Source organism: Castanea sativa, chromosome 9, assembly GCF_040712315.1.
Source record: "Castanea sativa cultivar Marrone di Chiusa Pesio chromosome 9, ASM4071231v1".
Taxonomy (NCBI): domain Eukaryota; kingdom Viridiplantae; phylum Streptophyta; class Magnoliopsida; order Fagales; family Fagaceae; genus Castanea; species Castanea sativa.
Genome location: NC_134021.1, coordinates 16352297 through 16368742, shown reverse-complemented (window position 1 = coordinate 16368742; position 16446 = coordinate 16352297). Strand labels below are relative to the sequence as shown.

At 33.0% G+C, this 16446-nt stretch overlaps 2 protein-coding genes across 2 annotated transcripts; one reads left to right on the top strand and one right to left on the bottom strand.

The window, feature by feature from the left end:
* The first annotated feature begins 9423 nt into the window (after positions 1-9423).
* Positions 9424-13502, top strand: LOC142611071 (receptor-like protein 7). The gene is made up of 2 exons (XM_075783098.1): positions 9424-12724; positions 13374-13502. The coding sequence occupies exon 1, from the start codon at positions 9480-9482 to the stop codon at positions 12675-12677; it is 3198 nt and encodes a 1065-aa protein (XP_075639213.1). The 5' UTR covers positions 9424-9479; the 3' UTR covers positions 12678-12724; positions 13374-13502.
* A 747-nt stretch (positions 13503-14249) lies between these two features.
* On the bottom strand, positions 14250-15505 carry LOC142610919 (uncharacterized). Its single transcript, XM_075782905.1, has 2 exons — positions 14859-15505; positions 14250-14464 (listed from the first exon to the last, which is right to left on the bottom strand). Exons 1-2 carry the CDS (start codon positions 15376-15378, stop codon positions 14403-14405), a joined length of 582 nt encoding a protein of 193 aa, XP_075639020.1. The 5' UTR covers positions 15379-15505; the 3' UTR covers positions 14250-14402.
* Between the last annotated feature and the right edge of the window lie 941 nt (positions 15506-16446).

Here is a 16446-nt window from a genome sequence, read left to right as displayed (position 1 = left end):
ATCACTGATTTTGCAAATGAAATTCTGCTTTAAGCCAAACCATGTAAATACTATAGGAAGACTTTAAAAACAATGGTATGCATCTAACTAAAAATTTTTGTAGTTCTCTTTAGTTTCTACCATATGGTATACCAAAATTACTTTTGCATCATAGATTATATGCCAAATATTTTTGGCTAGAATTCTATAATTTATTTAAGTTTTCAAAATGGACAAACGCTATCAATATCTATGGCCCCAATATCTCAATTGTTTGTAAAAATCTGAACTTATGGTCTTCTTTATACTTATGATGGACATACCACTTTCATGCATTTGCTTATAAAAAAATTTAAAAATAAATAAATAAATAAACTGCAATTCAAAGGCATCACGAACAGTTTGATCCAACTTGTGAATTTCTTAATCATCTGTAGGAGCATATCAAAAGTCATATCAACAAATTGGTTTTCATACCTAGCACTATGGCATCGTTGACAACTCAAAATTTAATATGAACATAGTTGAATGCAAAATGACTATTAGTGACTATGTCATATAGCATACCATTTGAAATTTTCTGTAACATAGCAAGAGAAGTACTCATTATCTTGGTAAGATTGAATGTTATCTTCAATTTGGGGAATCCTAATATACCACTCAAAATGAGAGAGAGAGAGAGAGAGAGAGAGAGAGAAAGAGAGAGAATAGAGTGGTAAGACTGTTGAGGTTAGATTATACATTTCCTTTTTTTTTTTTAGAGTGATTGTATATTTTCCATAACTATACATCTCCATTGTTTTACACAGGAAGATTGAATTAAGACTTGAAAAATGAGTAGGAATGTTGGTTTTGTCAAATGGGAGCACTGAATCCAGATTGCAAATCGTTATTTTTAAAGAAGCTGAAGAGTGTGTGTAATCTAAAGGAAAGCTTGTACGGAGGAAGAGAGCTTTTATGTGAGTCATGATCTTGGCTTTCAAGTTTCATTTACACGTGAGGGAAGAGAAAGAGATTTTGTAAGTGAGTTAGAGTCTTGGCTTTCTACACGTGGGAAAGGATCATGTTTGAGTCATAATATGTAAAGGAATAAATGGGATTGAGCTTTTCATGAGGCTTGGTCTAATTTTCAGCAGCCCATATTTTAGATAACAGTAAAAAAATTTAACATGATCTTTTGGGTAACAGTAAAAAAGAGTTAATGGGAAAATGTTAGAGCTTCACTTGGCAGGACCTTATGCACTCTCTCATAAAGTCTCTGCTATATATATATATATAAATACTCATTCCATTGAAGTTTCCCAGCTATGGGTACTAATACCTTCAAGCAGAGATGCCCAAAAACATCACTCAAATTTACAAATATAAAGGGTTCAATGAATCTCCTAATTTCTAATCCTATTGCATCTGAATGATTACCAATCAATATTTTTCCAACATATGAAAATCTAATAGTAAAATACATCCAGAATGTTCATCACAAGGTTTACACAGTTGCAGCAGCTTGGGTCGCAAGCCTTTTCTTTGCCTTGTTGATGATAAACAACTTGATTCTGCCCCAGGGAATAGACCCGCTGCTTTGTCCCTTTTCCAGTGGTGGAACATTTCTGAGGCCCGTTAAAAACTCATGACCAAGGCATATTGAACGAGGACAGTCTCAAAGCTTGTGCATCTCCAAGTTCTATCATAAAATTTATGCAGTTGCAGCAGCTTGACCAGCAAGTCTCTTCCTTGCCTCCTATATAACAGAATAGAAATTACATTATGGTGGATTATTAAATTTATTATCCGTCTAAGTATAGAGGTACAAAATATTTCAGACAGCAGAAATCTTTTTTTGGTCAGCCCCAACTTTCCCAATCAGGGCTATTAGAGATATCATGACTCAAAGTCAAAGATGTTCACATTCAGGGCTGATCCAAGCATTTTAGAGGCCTAAGACGAGATCTTCAAATGATACCTTTATGTTATCACTTAAATAATATTTAATTAGCATTTTATATAATAATTTTTTTAAAATCTATTCTTTTTACTTTCTAAATGATTTTTTTGAGAAAATGCTAAAATTATAACAAATTTTATTACAAACTGGTGTTGTAATGAATGTGATCAATAACATGAGGCTTACAAAAATACTAGAAATATTATAAAATTTACAGCATGAGAATTACAAAGATATATCATCAATCACAAATATTCATTCAAAAATCCATTCAATAGTTTGTTGAAATTTACCAATCATATTTATTGTCACATCAAATCAATATATATATAAAAGCAGAGACCTCATTGTGTGAGGGTCTAAGTTTTTACCAAGTGGCACATCCTATGAAATTTCTCTACAATCATCAAACTCTCCCATTAATTGACTAAGTATACACCACAACTCTCTCTTCTTCATGTCTTTTAGTGTACCAAATGTTTCAGTTTTTTTTTTTTTTTTTTTTAATAAAAAGAGATACTAATAACTAATGAGATCAAGATAGATAATCTTCTAGCATTTTTGTTGCCTAAATTACACAAATCCATATATTTTATTTATTATAATCATTATTATTTATTTCATTCTATGGGAATCCTTATTATTTTATGGTGATGAATTTACATACAAACATCTCATCAACAAAGTCTCCCTCCTCTGTAAGTTTTTTTTTTTTTTTTTGGTATTGCAAGTTTTTACGTTAGTCATATAAAAAGTTTTAGTCTTTATGATTGTGTAGATGCATTAATCACAACTTGCCTCCAAAATGACGTTTTGGTTTTTGCCTTGTTGTTTTCACATTATGTATATTATCAAAACTCTACTATAATGGTTAATGTAGGATTTTCTAAACCTTTGACTCTCCAACCTCTCTCACGCTTTGCCTTCCCCTCTCAACTTTGACCATATGCCTCCATTCTCTTTCTTTCTCTCTTAAAAAAAAAAACTTTCTTTCTCTTCAAAAAAAAAAAAAACATTTAATAGTTAAATTTCCTAAACTACTGCCACTCTCAAATTTTGTTTCCATACTCATAATTTTTTAAAACACCAGGCCAATGGAAGAAACCTATTGCTCGTGTGATCTTTTGTTGTAGCCAGTGGCTATCCATCGCATATTAAGTGGCCTTGACATGTATGAGTTCAAGCTATCTTTTGTTACTTTCATAAATTCATTTCTTCACTTACAATCGGTAGGGTTAAGATCGTGAGATTCTGTGTTTTGCTTTTTTTTTTTATAGGTTGTGTTATTGTGTATATCGATTTCCAAAAGATGCTTGAAATCTAGAACTGAGAAGTTGATAATTGTTTATTTAGTGTAAAAGTTGCATTGTCATTGTCATTTCAAGATTGTTTAATCTTAGCATATGACTTGAGTAGGCTGGTCTTTTCAAAATAAACAAAAGCTAAACATGTTGTAAATCATAAATTGGATTATGGGGATCAAGCAGTTATCATCTAGGGTGGAGGGTTTTTATTTATTTTTTTATATACAAAATAAAAATTCTACTCTAGCCAAATCTAAGTGTATATGTGTGTGAAGCTCTTTTTTGGAGACTTGAACCCCAACCATTGCCCTCCTATACCCCATACCTCACAAGCACTTATACTTGTGGAGTAACCATCATACCAAAGGTGTGCGGTGGTAGGGTGGAGGGGATTTAGTCAATGGCAACTGAATTTGCAGAGGAAAAACAATACGACTATTCAATCCGCATTAGACTCCAAAGCTTCTTTCTCAAGTACATTTCTTGATATTTCAATAAAGCAATACAAATTGACTTTTTACCTACAATGAATTGAGTTTTGGGTTTATGGTTTTTTTTTTTTTTGGAGTTTTGGTTTAATGATGATTGTATAATTCTATATGTTGTTTGTGCTTTCTTTTCTATGAATTTCAATAATGTATCAATTGAGGATTTTAGCATTTGGTTCATTAAGGTTTTTTTTTTTTTTTTTAAATTCTAAATTTCATCTTTATTTCATTATTTTGTTTAGCTTTTGTTACTTTTTTATAATAAACTCATTACTAACAAAGTTCTATGACAATTATGGTATAATATATGTACAACATTCTCCAAACTTATCTTACATAAAACATTATAATATTATCCGTGCATCACACGGGCAACTTACTAGTTATAAAAGTTATAGAGACCACCACGCACCCTTGGTGCAATGATCACTTCACAAGTATAAGTTCTTGTGGAATGTGGGGGGGGCAATGGCCGAGATTTAAGCCTCTAGAAGAGAGTTTCGCACACATATACACTTAAATTTAACTAGAGTGAAATTTTTATCTTGTATAAAAATAATTAAATAAATAAAAGTTATGTAGTAAAATTTATAGTATTTTTAACATTTTCCTATTTGAATTACTTATGATTAGTAACACGTTTATTTGGAAGACCTAATCATTTAAATTTGTCTTATCTTTATTTCTAGCATTACTTAATTCTTTGAGCCTTCTTAATAGTAAAAAAAAAATGTAAATTAAAATATTTTAATATCTCCCAAAATTATTTATATAAAAAAATAAATAAAAAATAAAAAAATTTCCCCCAAATTTGGGGCCTTCTCTAGCAAGGGGGCCCTAGGCAATAGCCTAAGCCTAGGGCCGGCCATGTTCGCATTCATTGTAGGTAAATAATTACTTGTAAAGCAAGCAAAGTAACCACAATCCTATTTGTAGGGTAAGTTGCATAATCTTAGGATTAGCTTATATATATATATATATATATACACACACACATATATATATATATATATATATATATATATATATATATATATATGTGTATATATATATATATATGTATGTATGTATGTATGTATGTATTAAACACAACAATTTAATATTAAGGATGTAATCTCCAAGAGGTCTTTGTTGTAGACGTAGACCACCAGGCTAAACCACATTTATTCTTATCTATGTTTACTCTCTTTTCTTAATCATTCTCAACCTCACAACAACAATTCTAACAATAGCCATTCAATAAAGTGAAGAACAACCTACACCAATTTAGCAACCTATGATAGAGTTTGTCTTTAGGATTTGGCTGAGTCACTTAGACAGAATACACTAATTCACTAAAAGTTCACAGAGAAATGGTTGAAGTGCACATACCCATGAAACCAGAAGGCAGGGCCGGCTGAATGGTTGAGTAATAGATTTGGTCTTCTAAGGCCCCAAGTAAAAAAAAGACTCTCAAATTTTAACCAATAGGGTTGTTTATAATCAATAAATAAAATAATTTTTTTTTACCAGATGAAAAACAAATAAAAATAGAGAAAAATGCAACGTCCACAATATTTTTCACAATATTTTTCACAATACTTTTACAACTAATGCTAAGTAGCAGGTTGTTATAGCCTCTTATTGATTAAAAAAAATAATTATAATAATATTTTCAAATAAAAAACAAAAAGCAACTTAAAACTTAAGATTTGTTGTAAAAAATATTGTGAACGTTGCACTTCTAAAAAAAAGAATAATAATAAGAGTTTAGTTAGCAAACTTTTACTAGTTCTTATCTAAGTCTATCACTAACATTACTCTTTTACTTACCACTATCAATCTACCATATCAATAAGTATGAAAAATTGTCAATTTTTTTTTTTTTGACTATAAAATTTCAAAAAAAAGAAAAAAAATTCAATGTAATTCATGTTAATTAGTAGTAATTTTGCATCTAAAACAAGATAATCAATTTTTGCATTAGGCTCCAAAATGCATCAAGCCGCCCTTACCAGAAGGATATGTCTAATCAGTCCTAGCCTTCCCATCGACAAGAACTTGTCGTTGCATCAAAGTGGCAAATACTTCACGATAAGTGAGAACATATATTAACCTGTTTCGAAGGATAAGGATCAATGCAAGCATTTTCTGGATTTATGGGGCCTGGATGATGGCTTTGGAGCCTGCACACCAGAACATTAACAAGACATAATAAGAGCAAGCACAGACCAAGTTTGTCAACATACAATGTTTGTCAACATTTTTTTTTTTTTTTTTGGTAAATAATGTTTGTCAACATTGAACTTAGTAGGGACACAATTGTATTAGCTTAAATTCAAAAGCAATGCGACTGCTTACATGGTTGGGTGTGATTGGTACAACATCACTTTTATGTGGATCTACCATTGACACCATCTTTATTATGTGTCAATCATGATAAGGTATGTGATTAGTTGTGAAAAATAGTGTTTCTAGAATTATTGAGATGCAAAAGCTCATCAAGTTTATTGAAATACAAAAGCTCATCAAATGTTTCTTCAATCCTCTTTTTATCTGTAGAAAAATATAGAATGTGACCTGAACAACAACAATCAAGTTTCAGTCCCAAAACTTTAAGGTTAGCTATGAATCTCAATTGATTAATCAAAATTACAAGTATTCTTTTTTTCAATTATATGATAACAAAGAAACTGAAATTAATTGCCAACTTATTCTAATATTATTTTGATCATGCAAATAACAGAAATAACTAATAACAAGGGGGGGGGGGGGAGGGGGCGGGGAAGCAACATGAAAAACAACTAGCAACGGTGTCTGCTATCATAATAAGTAACATTATGGTCTAATATGTTGAATTTCATAGACTTTATTGTCGTTCAGTCGCGCATCACTTTCTTATGAAATGATGGTAGAAATAAATTTGTAACGTGACACAAGATAGCATAGTTACATAGGCAAATGCAAAGGATATCCAGTACCCAGAACGATGACAAACACAAAATACCAACATTATGACATTCTCTTTTCGCTAATTTAAACGAGTCTATCCGGATTAGAACTTTGGAAGTTGCACAAAAAAATCAAATATATTACATATTGTTTGATGGGTTTCTTGAATTAAAATTACAACTCAGGCTCGTGTGATGGACAAAAAAATTTGATGATTTGTGCTTTTGTTAAATAGAAAATGAAAATGGTATATGAGACTTAAAAGTGTTAGTTTCAAACCATTTTAAAAAAAAATAAAAAAAAAATATTGAGATTATTTTCTAACAAAGTATAGTTGATACAATATACTAAATTTTCTAAATTAAGTTATCTATATTTGTTATTTTAAAGTGTTTTAAATTTTGAACGTTTTTTTTTAAAGAAATATAATACATTATACATTAAATTATTATATAAGGCGAGATATTTTGTAAATAATGTAAGGTGTGATTGAATTTTTTTTCTAATACTTCATACAAATAGTCATTCTCTAAAACAAACCAAATGGACTGAATAGGACCAAACTGGACCAAATAGACTCAAATGGACCGAAGTAGGCTAAAATGGACTACAGTAGACCAAAATGCTAAGCTGACGTAGCTGTGCTTGGTTAACCCCCCCCCCCCCCCCCCCCCTTGCCAAGCAATTGTTAGTTTTAGAATTAAACGCGTAAATGGCCCAATTCCAAGCAAGTCCCAGCTAAGAGCATCCGCATTAGTAGATGCATAATTTTTGTCCATTTTGCAAGAAAAAACATGTTTTTTCTATTTTACACACCCACTTTTACAATTACAAAACGCTCACGTCAATTTGTCCATTCTACACATTTATTCAATAAAATATTCATTCTTGACTCAATACCCAGTCACCATCAACGATCAAACAAAGAAAAAAGAGAGCAACGACGATCATCAACCCAGCCTCCATCATCAATCCACACAACCACCATCATCAAACCGGCCTCCATCATCAACCCACCCATCAAAATCCCAAAACCACTAATCAAAATCATCAAAACACACTAATCAAAATCATCAAACCCAATAATCAAAACCATCAAAATCCATTGATCAAAATCTCAAAACCATCAAACAAAGAAAAAAGATAGCAACGACAATTGGCGAGAGCAACGGCGAGTGAGGTGATCGATGGTGGCACAGTTGTGGAGAGACTTGAGAGAGCAACGGAGCAGCGAACCATCAAAACCCACTAATCAAAATCCCAAAACCATCAAACTAAGAAAAAAGATGGCAACGGCGATTGGCGAAAGCGGAGACAATCGGTGTGAGCAGCAGTGAGTGAGGTGATCAACGGTGGCACACCTGTGGCAAGACTTGAGAGAGCAGTGGAGATCAGTGGAGGAAGAGAGCAAGAGGTGAGAGTCAAACCAGAGAGAAAAAGAGAGAGTAGGGTGAAGAGAGGAAAAATTAATAAAATATCAAATGCAAGAGCTACAATAACCGTATATATATGCATGGTTGCTACTTGTGCATTTATGCACAATTTTACACTCACTGATGTGGGTTTTTTTTTATTTATTTATCAAAATGTGTAAAATGACTTACTTTTTCTATTTTGCAAGATTATGCAACCACTGATGTGGTTGCTCTAAAGAGCCCGATTTGAACTGCGAGTTTAGTTGGGTAACTTGTAGAGGCAATGTTACTTCTACAAGGCCTGATTTGAAGTAAGGCCCGATTTAGAATCCCCTCGACTGTACTTTCCATAATATCTAGTTTATCTTGACGTAGCTCAATTTATTTTATAAGCCTTGTTTAGATGAGTTTAAATTTTAGTTTATTCACTTTTCTAGGTACAGCTCATATTTGTTAAGCAAAAGAAGAAAATATGCTAATCCAAACACACACTATATTGCCATTTGGTACTCCAATTTATATGATAGCAACTCTTGCAAGTTGAATTTCGATATATCCACATTTAAAAGGACAAGTACCAAAGCCATTGCTAAACATGATGCCTCTTTGTTGCTGAATATTATAGGTTCTTTTTAAGTTTGTGATTTTCATATGTGATATGACCATTATGCAATTGAAATATGTGTGTAAATAGTATTGTAAGATTCATATTGACTCAATTTGGACGGTGATTTATTTTCAAGCATATATTACATGTTTATTTTTTACCAAAATACATGTTTATAATAATAATAATAATAAAGTAAAATTGGGTATGGATCGCCTCCTACTATGATTGATTGTTTGAATTGTTGGTAGTTAATTTATCACTAACAGCTCCAAAAAAGGACTTGTTGGAAAATGGCAATTGGATGGACTTAAAAAGAACAAATATTGGGGAACCTCCACATTCCCACGTTTACAATTTTGTCTAAGTTTAGCACTTAGCATTAGTGTGAAGCACAAATGTTGGGTTATAATGGCTTCTCGGCTAGTGCATAAAATTGACAATGCAACTCGTTAAAAACAAAATTTTTTTTTTCCTCAAATACCAGTCCACTGGTCGAATCATATCTTCAGACTTCAGATGTTTACCAGTCTATTACTGGCTAACTGCCCTCTTCTTCTTATTCATTTAAGATATATTATTGCTCCACTTGGAAAAGAAGTGCTACATCTTCTTACAATCCATTCATTCCATTCTACACTTTTGGTTGACGAGTGGTAGTATTAGGTCCACTAACACTTTTAACCCAGCTTAAAAAGGATAATGTTAATGAGTCTTTCACCATCAACCCAACACTAATTTGAGTAATATCATTAGTTTCAAACCCTTTAAAGTTCTTTACTGTATTAGTACTGTTTCTTTTTACAGCCTACAATGAGAATTTCACTCCTTTCTTGGCTTTCCTTGATACCCGTATGCTCACTTTTTCTCAGCTTCCTTGTCTTTGTGGTGTCTGGCCAATGTCTAGGAGAGCAGCAATCATTGTTGCTTGATTTGAAGAACAGTCTCAAATTCAACAGTACTTTGTCCACAAAACTGGTGCATTGGAATGTAAGTACTGATTGCTGTTCATGGGAAGGTGTAACCTGCAGTAAGGGACGTATTGTTGGTCTTAACTTAGACAGTGAATCAATTTATGGTGGCCTCGACAATTCAAGTAGCCTTTTTCGTCTCCAGTATCTCCAGAACCTGAGGTTGGCTTCAAACAACTTCAACCATTCTCGGATTCCACCCGAATTTGGAAATCTGACGAATTTGAGTTACTTAAACCTATCAAATGCTGGCTTTTCAGGCCCAATTCCCACTCAGATTTCACGCCTCACAAGGTTGGTTACTCTTGATCTGTCTACCCTCTTGAGTATTTCTTCACTAAGCCTTGAAAGCCCAGATTTTGCTACTCTAGTTCAGAACCTTTCACACCTTACAGAACTTTATCTTGATGGTGTAAATCTATCAGCACCAGGGAATGAGTGGTGTCAGGCCTTATCATCTTCACTACCAAATCTAAGTGTGTTGAGCATGTCATATTGTTTTCTTTCAGGGCCTCTTCATTCTTCCTTACAGAAGCTTCAGTCTCTCTCAGTAATTCATCTTAATAATAATCGTTTTTATGTTACGATTCCAGAATTTTTTGCAGATTTCACAAATTTGTCTTCCTTGAAACTCAGTTCTTCCAGATTGATTGGAACATTACCAAGAAAGATCCTCCAGGTTCCAACACTACAGTTGCTTGATTTATCAAAGAATGAACTTAACGGTTCTCTGCCAGAATTTCATCCAAATGGTGCTCTTCAATCACTACTGCTTAGTAGGACAAAATTTTCAGGGACACTACCAACTTCTATTGGTAACCTTAAAAAGTTGTCGAAACTAGATCTTTCAGGTTGCAATTTTAATGGATCAATCCCAATCTCCATGGAAAATCTTACTCATTTGGTTCATTTGGACATGTCGTTCAATAACTTCAGCGGACCAGTTCCATCATTCATCATGGCAAAGAATCTTACAGAGATAAACCTTTCAAATAATAATTTAACAGGTCAGATCACTTTCAATTACTGGAAAGAGCTTCGAAGTCTAGTGAATCTTGATTTGCGTTACAATTCTCTTGAGGGAAGTATTCCAATGTCCCTTTTTTCCCTTCCATTATTGCAAAAATTGCAACTTTCCTACAACCATTTTTCTGGTCAACTCCCTGAATTTTTCAATGTTTCTTCTTACCAACTAGACACTCTTGATTTGATTAGCAACAACCTTGAAGGGCCAATACCAATGTCTATCTTTGAACTCCGAGGCCTCCAGAATCTCCTACTTTCTTCAAACAATTTTAGCGGTTCTTGGCAGCTTAATGCATTTCAGCAGTTGAGAAATCTTTCAAATCTTGGTCTTTCACATAATAGCTTGTTGATTGAATATAATGGAGCTAATTCTTCATCCTTTCCCAAACTTGAGTCATTGGGCTTGGCTTCTACCAAGTTGAAAACAGTTCCTGATTTCTTGAGAAACCAATCCAATTTAGTCATTCTAGACCTTTCAGATAACCAAATTCATGGAAAGATACCCAAATGGATTTGGAAATTTACTCATCTTCTTTACCTAAATCTCTCTCATAACTATCTAGAAGGACCTTTACTCAATCTGAATTCTTCTACAATGATAGTCCTAGACCTTTCCTCCAACCAACTCCAGGGGCAACTATCCACTCCCTTACCATCTGTTATGCATTTGGATTTGTCAAAAAATAATTTCAACTCTGTTATACCAGCTAGCATTGGTAGCTCCATTATTTCCGCCAGCTTCTTATCTCTTTCAAGCAATAAATTCCATGGGCATATCCCTGAATCAATATGCAACGCTAAATCTCTTCAAGTTCTAGATTTGTCTCATAATTCCTTGAGTGGCACATTACCCCAATGCTTCTCTACACTGAGTAGAACTCTAGGGGTTCTCAATCTAAGAAGAAACAACCTCATTGGCACAATATTTGATAAGTTTTCAAAGTATTGTCACTTACAAACTCTGAATCTCAACGAAAACCTACTAGAAGGAGTGATACCAAAGTCTCTTGCCAATTGCACAAATTTGGAGGTATTTGACATTGGGAACAACCAGATACATGATGCCTTCCCATGTCACTTGAAAAAAATATCCAATTTGCGCATCCTTGTCTTGAGATCTAACAAATTTTATGGAACTATTGGTTGTGAGGGACCAAATGATACTTGGCCAGTGCTTCAAATTGTAGACCTAGCTTCAAACAACTTTAGTGGTAGGCTATCAATAAAGGCCTTGGCTAACTCAAAGACAATGATGGCTGATAATAAGGCCTATTCAGAGCTCAAATACCTCCATTATAATGCTGGACTAGGCTTTCCTTCTTATTATCAAAATACAATAACTGTTGTCAGCAAAGGTCTGCAGATCGAGTTGGTGAAGATTCTGACTCTTTTCACTTCAATTGACCTTTCATGCAACAATCTTGACGGGCCAATACCAAAAGATTTAGGTGTACTCAAAGCATTGCATATTCTCAACTTATCATTCAATGCATTCACAGACCCAATCCCACCATCTTTGGGAAAATTGAGTGAACTTGAGTCACTGGACCTATCAAGCAACAAGCTTAACGGTGAGATCCCTATGCAACTTGCAGATGGTCTTACTTTCTTGTCAGTGCTAAACCTATCGTTTAATCAATTGGTTGGGCCGACTCCATTTGTCAAGCAATTTGCTACATTTTTGGAAGCTTCTTATGAAGGGAACAAAGGATTATGTGGCCCCCAATTGAAGACAAAATGTGGATCTGTTGAGCCACATTCACCACCTCCTACATTTGAAGATGCTCATCCAAGTTCTAGGCCTTCGATTGATTGGAATTTCCTAAGCGTAGAATTGGGATTTGCTTTTGGATTTGGGACGGTGATTATGCCTCTTATGTTTTTGAAGAGGTGGAGGATATGGTATTACAAACACGTTGATGACATATTTTTCAGGATCTTTCCTCAATTGTACCTTGGGGGAAAAATATACCGACAAGTACAAGTACATAGGAATCAGATGCAAAGGCACTAATGATTGTTATGAAGAACAATACAACAATTAGATACGAGATTTTTCAGGTAAGATATTCGTAAATATTTCACATTCTTGCTAAACATTATTGTAACTTTGTAAGATTATATAAAATGAAGCTCTTTTTGTACACAATTAGCTTTAAATTTTATTCAGCAAAAAAAAAAAAAAGGATATATATATATATATGAGTGATATAGTTGTTAAGTAGTGAAGTTGTCCTGCATTAGATACTAATAAGAATACTAAGTAGTTAATATAACATAGTAAGCCTAATATTCATTAAATTTCTTAACTTGTTTTTTGATTTTGATGTTTCTTTGTAAGTTCACAACTTTTAATATCTTAAAAAACCTTAATATATATATATATATATTATTTTTTTGAAGGTTTTATCAGTAATATCCTATCTCAAACACATGGAGAAGATTGAACTTTTTATTTTATGATAATACAATCTATATATACATAAAGACGGAGATTTGATGGGAGTGCTACATAAAAGCAAAGACCTCATGGAAGGGCATGAGGTTCTGCTGGTACATTCTATGACATTTTAGGCTTCCATCTCATTAAAGTTTAGCATTTATGTAAAAGTATTAATTAATGACAAATACATTTATTTCAATGTATTTATAAAGTTCAAAGAATTTGTATCTCTCTATAATTGTAAGGCCTAATTGCAATTTATTGCAGGCCACCAGCTAGTTGTTACAAACTTACAAAGGGGGAGAAGGGTTTGAATTCTGGTTGTCCTTATTGTAAGCACCACAATCTCTTTAAAATTTTATCCTTATTTAAACACCGTATGTAATTGCCAATTATGACTTTTTTGGTTTTTCCTTGACAAATGCTAATGAAACTCTTCAATCCAACAAAACTCGTACTTTGCCAGACAATTGAACAGCAAATGGCAAATGTTTATTTATTTCTTGTTGTTTCGTACGTCCGCATACTATACACACACACACATATATATATATATATATATATATATATATATATATATGTTACACGTAAAAATCAATTTTCTTTTAGAGAATTTTAACTTATAACGTCCGCTCTTGATGATAGCTCTTGGTGTAAGCAAAAATTGAACCCCAGATCTCTCATACAACTATAAAAAACTTTACTAATTGAGCTAACTGGAACCGTAAAAACCAACTTGGTGAATCTTATTACTCTTTGAATAATAGAATTTGAGTAATTTGAATTTAAACTATAATGGATTATAATTTTTTTTTTTTTTTTTTGTAAGTTACCATTACTCTTTTATAAGTTGTGGTTGACTGGTTGTCATATGACCATTTTGTAAGTGAAAGATGCGTAGATATAAGTTTTCCTAGAGAACATATCAATCACAATTCTTCTAGCTAGAAAGTGTCGTCAAAAACATTAGATATTAGATGAAGTACCATAACTGTCAATAAGTATTGTCAAATTCCACAAGTATTTGTCAAAAACATAAGATACAAATGAAGTACCATAACTGTCAATAACAGGTATCTCGTACTCTCAAGCGCCATTTACACTAACAAGTAACAACAAATAAAGGGAAAAAGATACCTCAGAAATTCAAAATGACTTTCAAACAATTAACATTTAAAATAAGAATTCAACACACCAAACAATTGAAAAAGAAATCACATCGAATGTCAATTCTCTAGCCTCTCTGTTTCGCACTTCTTTCTTACAATCAATGACACAAAACACAATGTAATTTTCTTAGTCATGAATGATGGAGTGTATTAGAATGGAGGCCTCGTCAGCCGTGGGAGCCGCATTATCTGGTCAAGAAGAGTGATATCACAATGTCAACCTATGCCCAAAACTCATTCAATTATGCTCGATGCAAAAATTACATAAACCCAACGAAATTCCCTAATATTCTCATGATGACTCAAGTCTCAGACAAAGATCAAAACCATTCCCAAGTCTCAGAGAAAGGTTAACTGCTATTATCTCCCTTATCAATTTTCATATGTAACAATTTTCTCCATTAAATTACATAGCTGAACTATATTGTATTTAGAAGAAAATAACCATTTTTATGATGCAATGGTTAATACACTCACATAGCTGAATGAATTTATTGGAGAAACAAATATAGCAATTAAGTTATTTCTTTCTCAAAATAGTAAAATTTGCCTACAATGCTCTTGAAGGGCTAAAGAAATTTACCTGCAAGTGATGCAGGCAAGTGGGAGACAAGGTTGTCAATGATGCCTCCTTTACCACCACCACCACCACCCTCCTCCTCTTCTATCTTCCCTTGCTTAAGCTGGCCACCACTTCTGCCACCACCTACATCTTCCTCCACTTTAGAGCTCCCACCATTTCCAGCTTCAAAATCTTCCACTCTTTGTCCAGTAAATTTCCCTGCTTTTGGACTAAGGGGAGAGACCAAGTTGGATATATAATGGCTTATAAGCCCAACTCCCTTATCTTCATATTTATCCTCACCAAAACTACCTCTCCTATCTTCATCATGCTCTTTTTCTTCCTCAGCTTCCCCTCCGGGCACTATTTTAGAGAGAAGATTGTTTATGAATCCAGCTTGCCTTTCTTCTCCTCCTTTAGCTTCATGATCTTTCTTATCATCATCTTCTTCTTCATGATCTTCTCTCACTTTGGAACCTCCCTTTGGACTGAGATTCGTGGGATGCACCAAGTTTTCAGTTTCTATAATACTATCTTCCATCTCTCTTTTGGATTTCTTTTTCCTTTTTTTTGCAAGTTCAGTCTCTTTCTTTTGGGTTCTAGAATTTTTCTCTCTTTGCTCCTTTGGCTTCCTATGTATTTATCTCTTTTGTCCGATGCAAATGAGACAAACGTCCTCGTCCAGAGAGTTATTTCACAGTGTAGCTGTGATTGTAACACGCATTTCGTAGCTGCTGTCTCATGGCAGTCTTTTTGCCTATTATAAGGTGACACGAGACACAGATTGAATTAAATAAGAGTATCCTTGTCCGAGAACAAAGTCGGTAGAAATGTCTCCTAGGAACAGCTTTTGAGCACTGATTAGCCAGTTGAACTAGCTGTTGGAATTTCATTGGTCCTATAACCAAAAGCAATTACAAAAAAAAAAAAAAAAAAAAAAAAAAACCAAGAGATTGGTATAATGTTTTTCAAGGCTGATATGATTTTTGAGATTTTGGATTAAGTTTTCTACCCAAAACCGAATGGGACGTCGGTTTGGGTGGAAAATAAGGTAGATGAAAAATAGGAAGAAAAAAATAAGGTGAAATATGTTATTTGTTATTGTTCGTTTGGAGAAGAAAAATAGGAAGGAAAGAAAATCAGGGAGAAAGTTTTCTCTCCAAGTCCACTTTTTTCTCTATTTTTTTCTTTCTAAATTGGAAAGAAAATCTAGGGAGAAAAGTTCCCACATATTTTTTTTCAACATTCTCTTCTCTAGTTTTTTTTTTTTTTTTTAACATGATCTGGGATTTTTTTTTCAACATTTTTTTTTTTATTTTTTAACGTGACTTGATCTATAATAATAAAAATAAAAATAATATAAATTTATATATATGATGTGATAAATTTTATATTATGTAATGAGTACAAATAAATCTATTTCTTACATATTATGTAACAAGGGTACAAATAATCTGTTGTAATGTTTTATGTAAATTTGTTTTTGGAAAATATTATACATATATTATAGCATATTTATTATAAAATTTTGTTAGTAATGAGTTCATCATAAAAAGTAACAATTATAAATTGCTCACATATATCTATTATAATTATTTTGTTCAAGTAA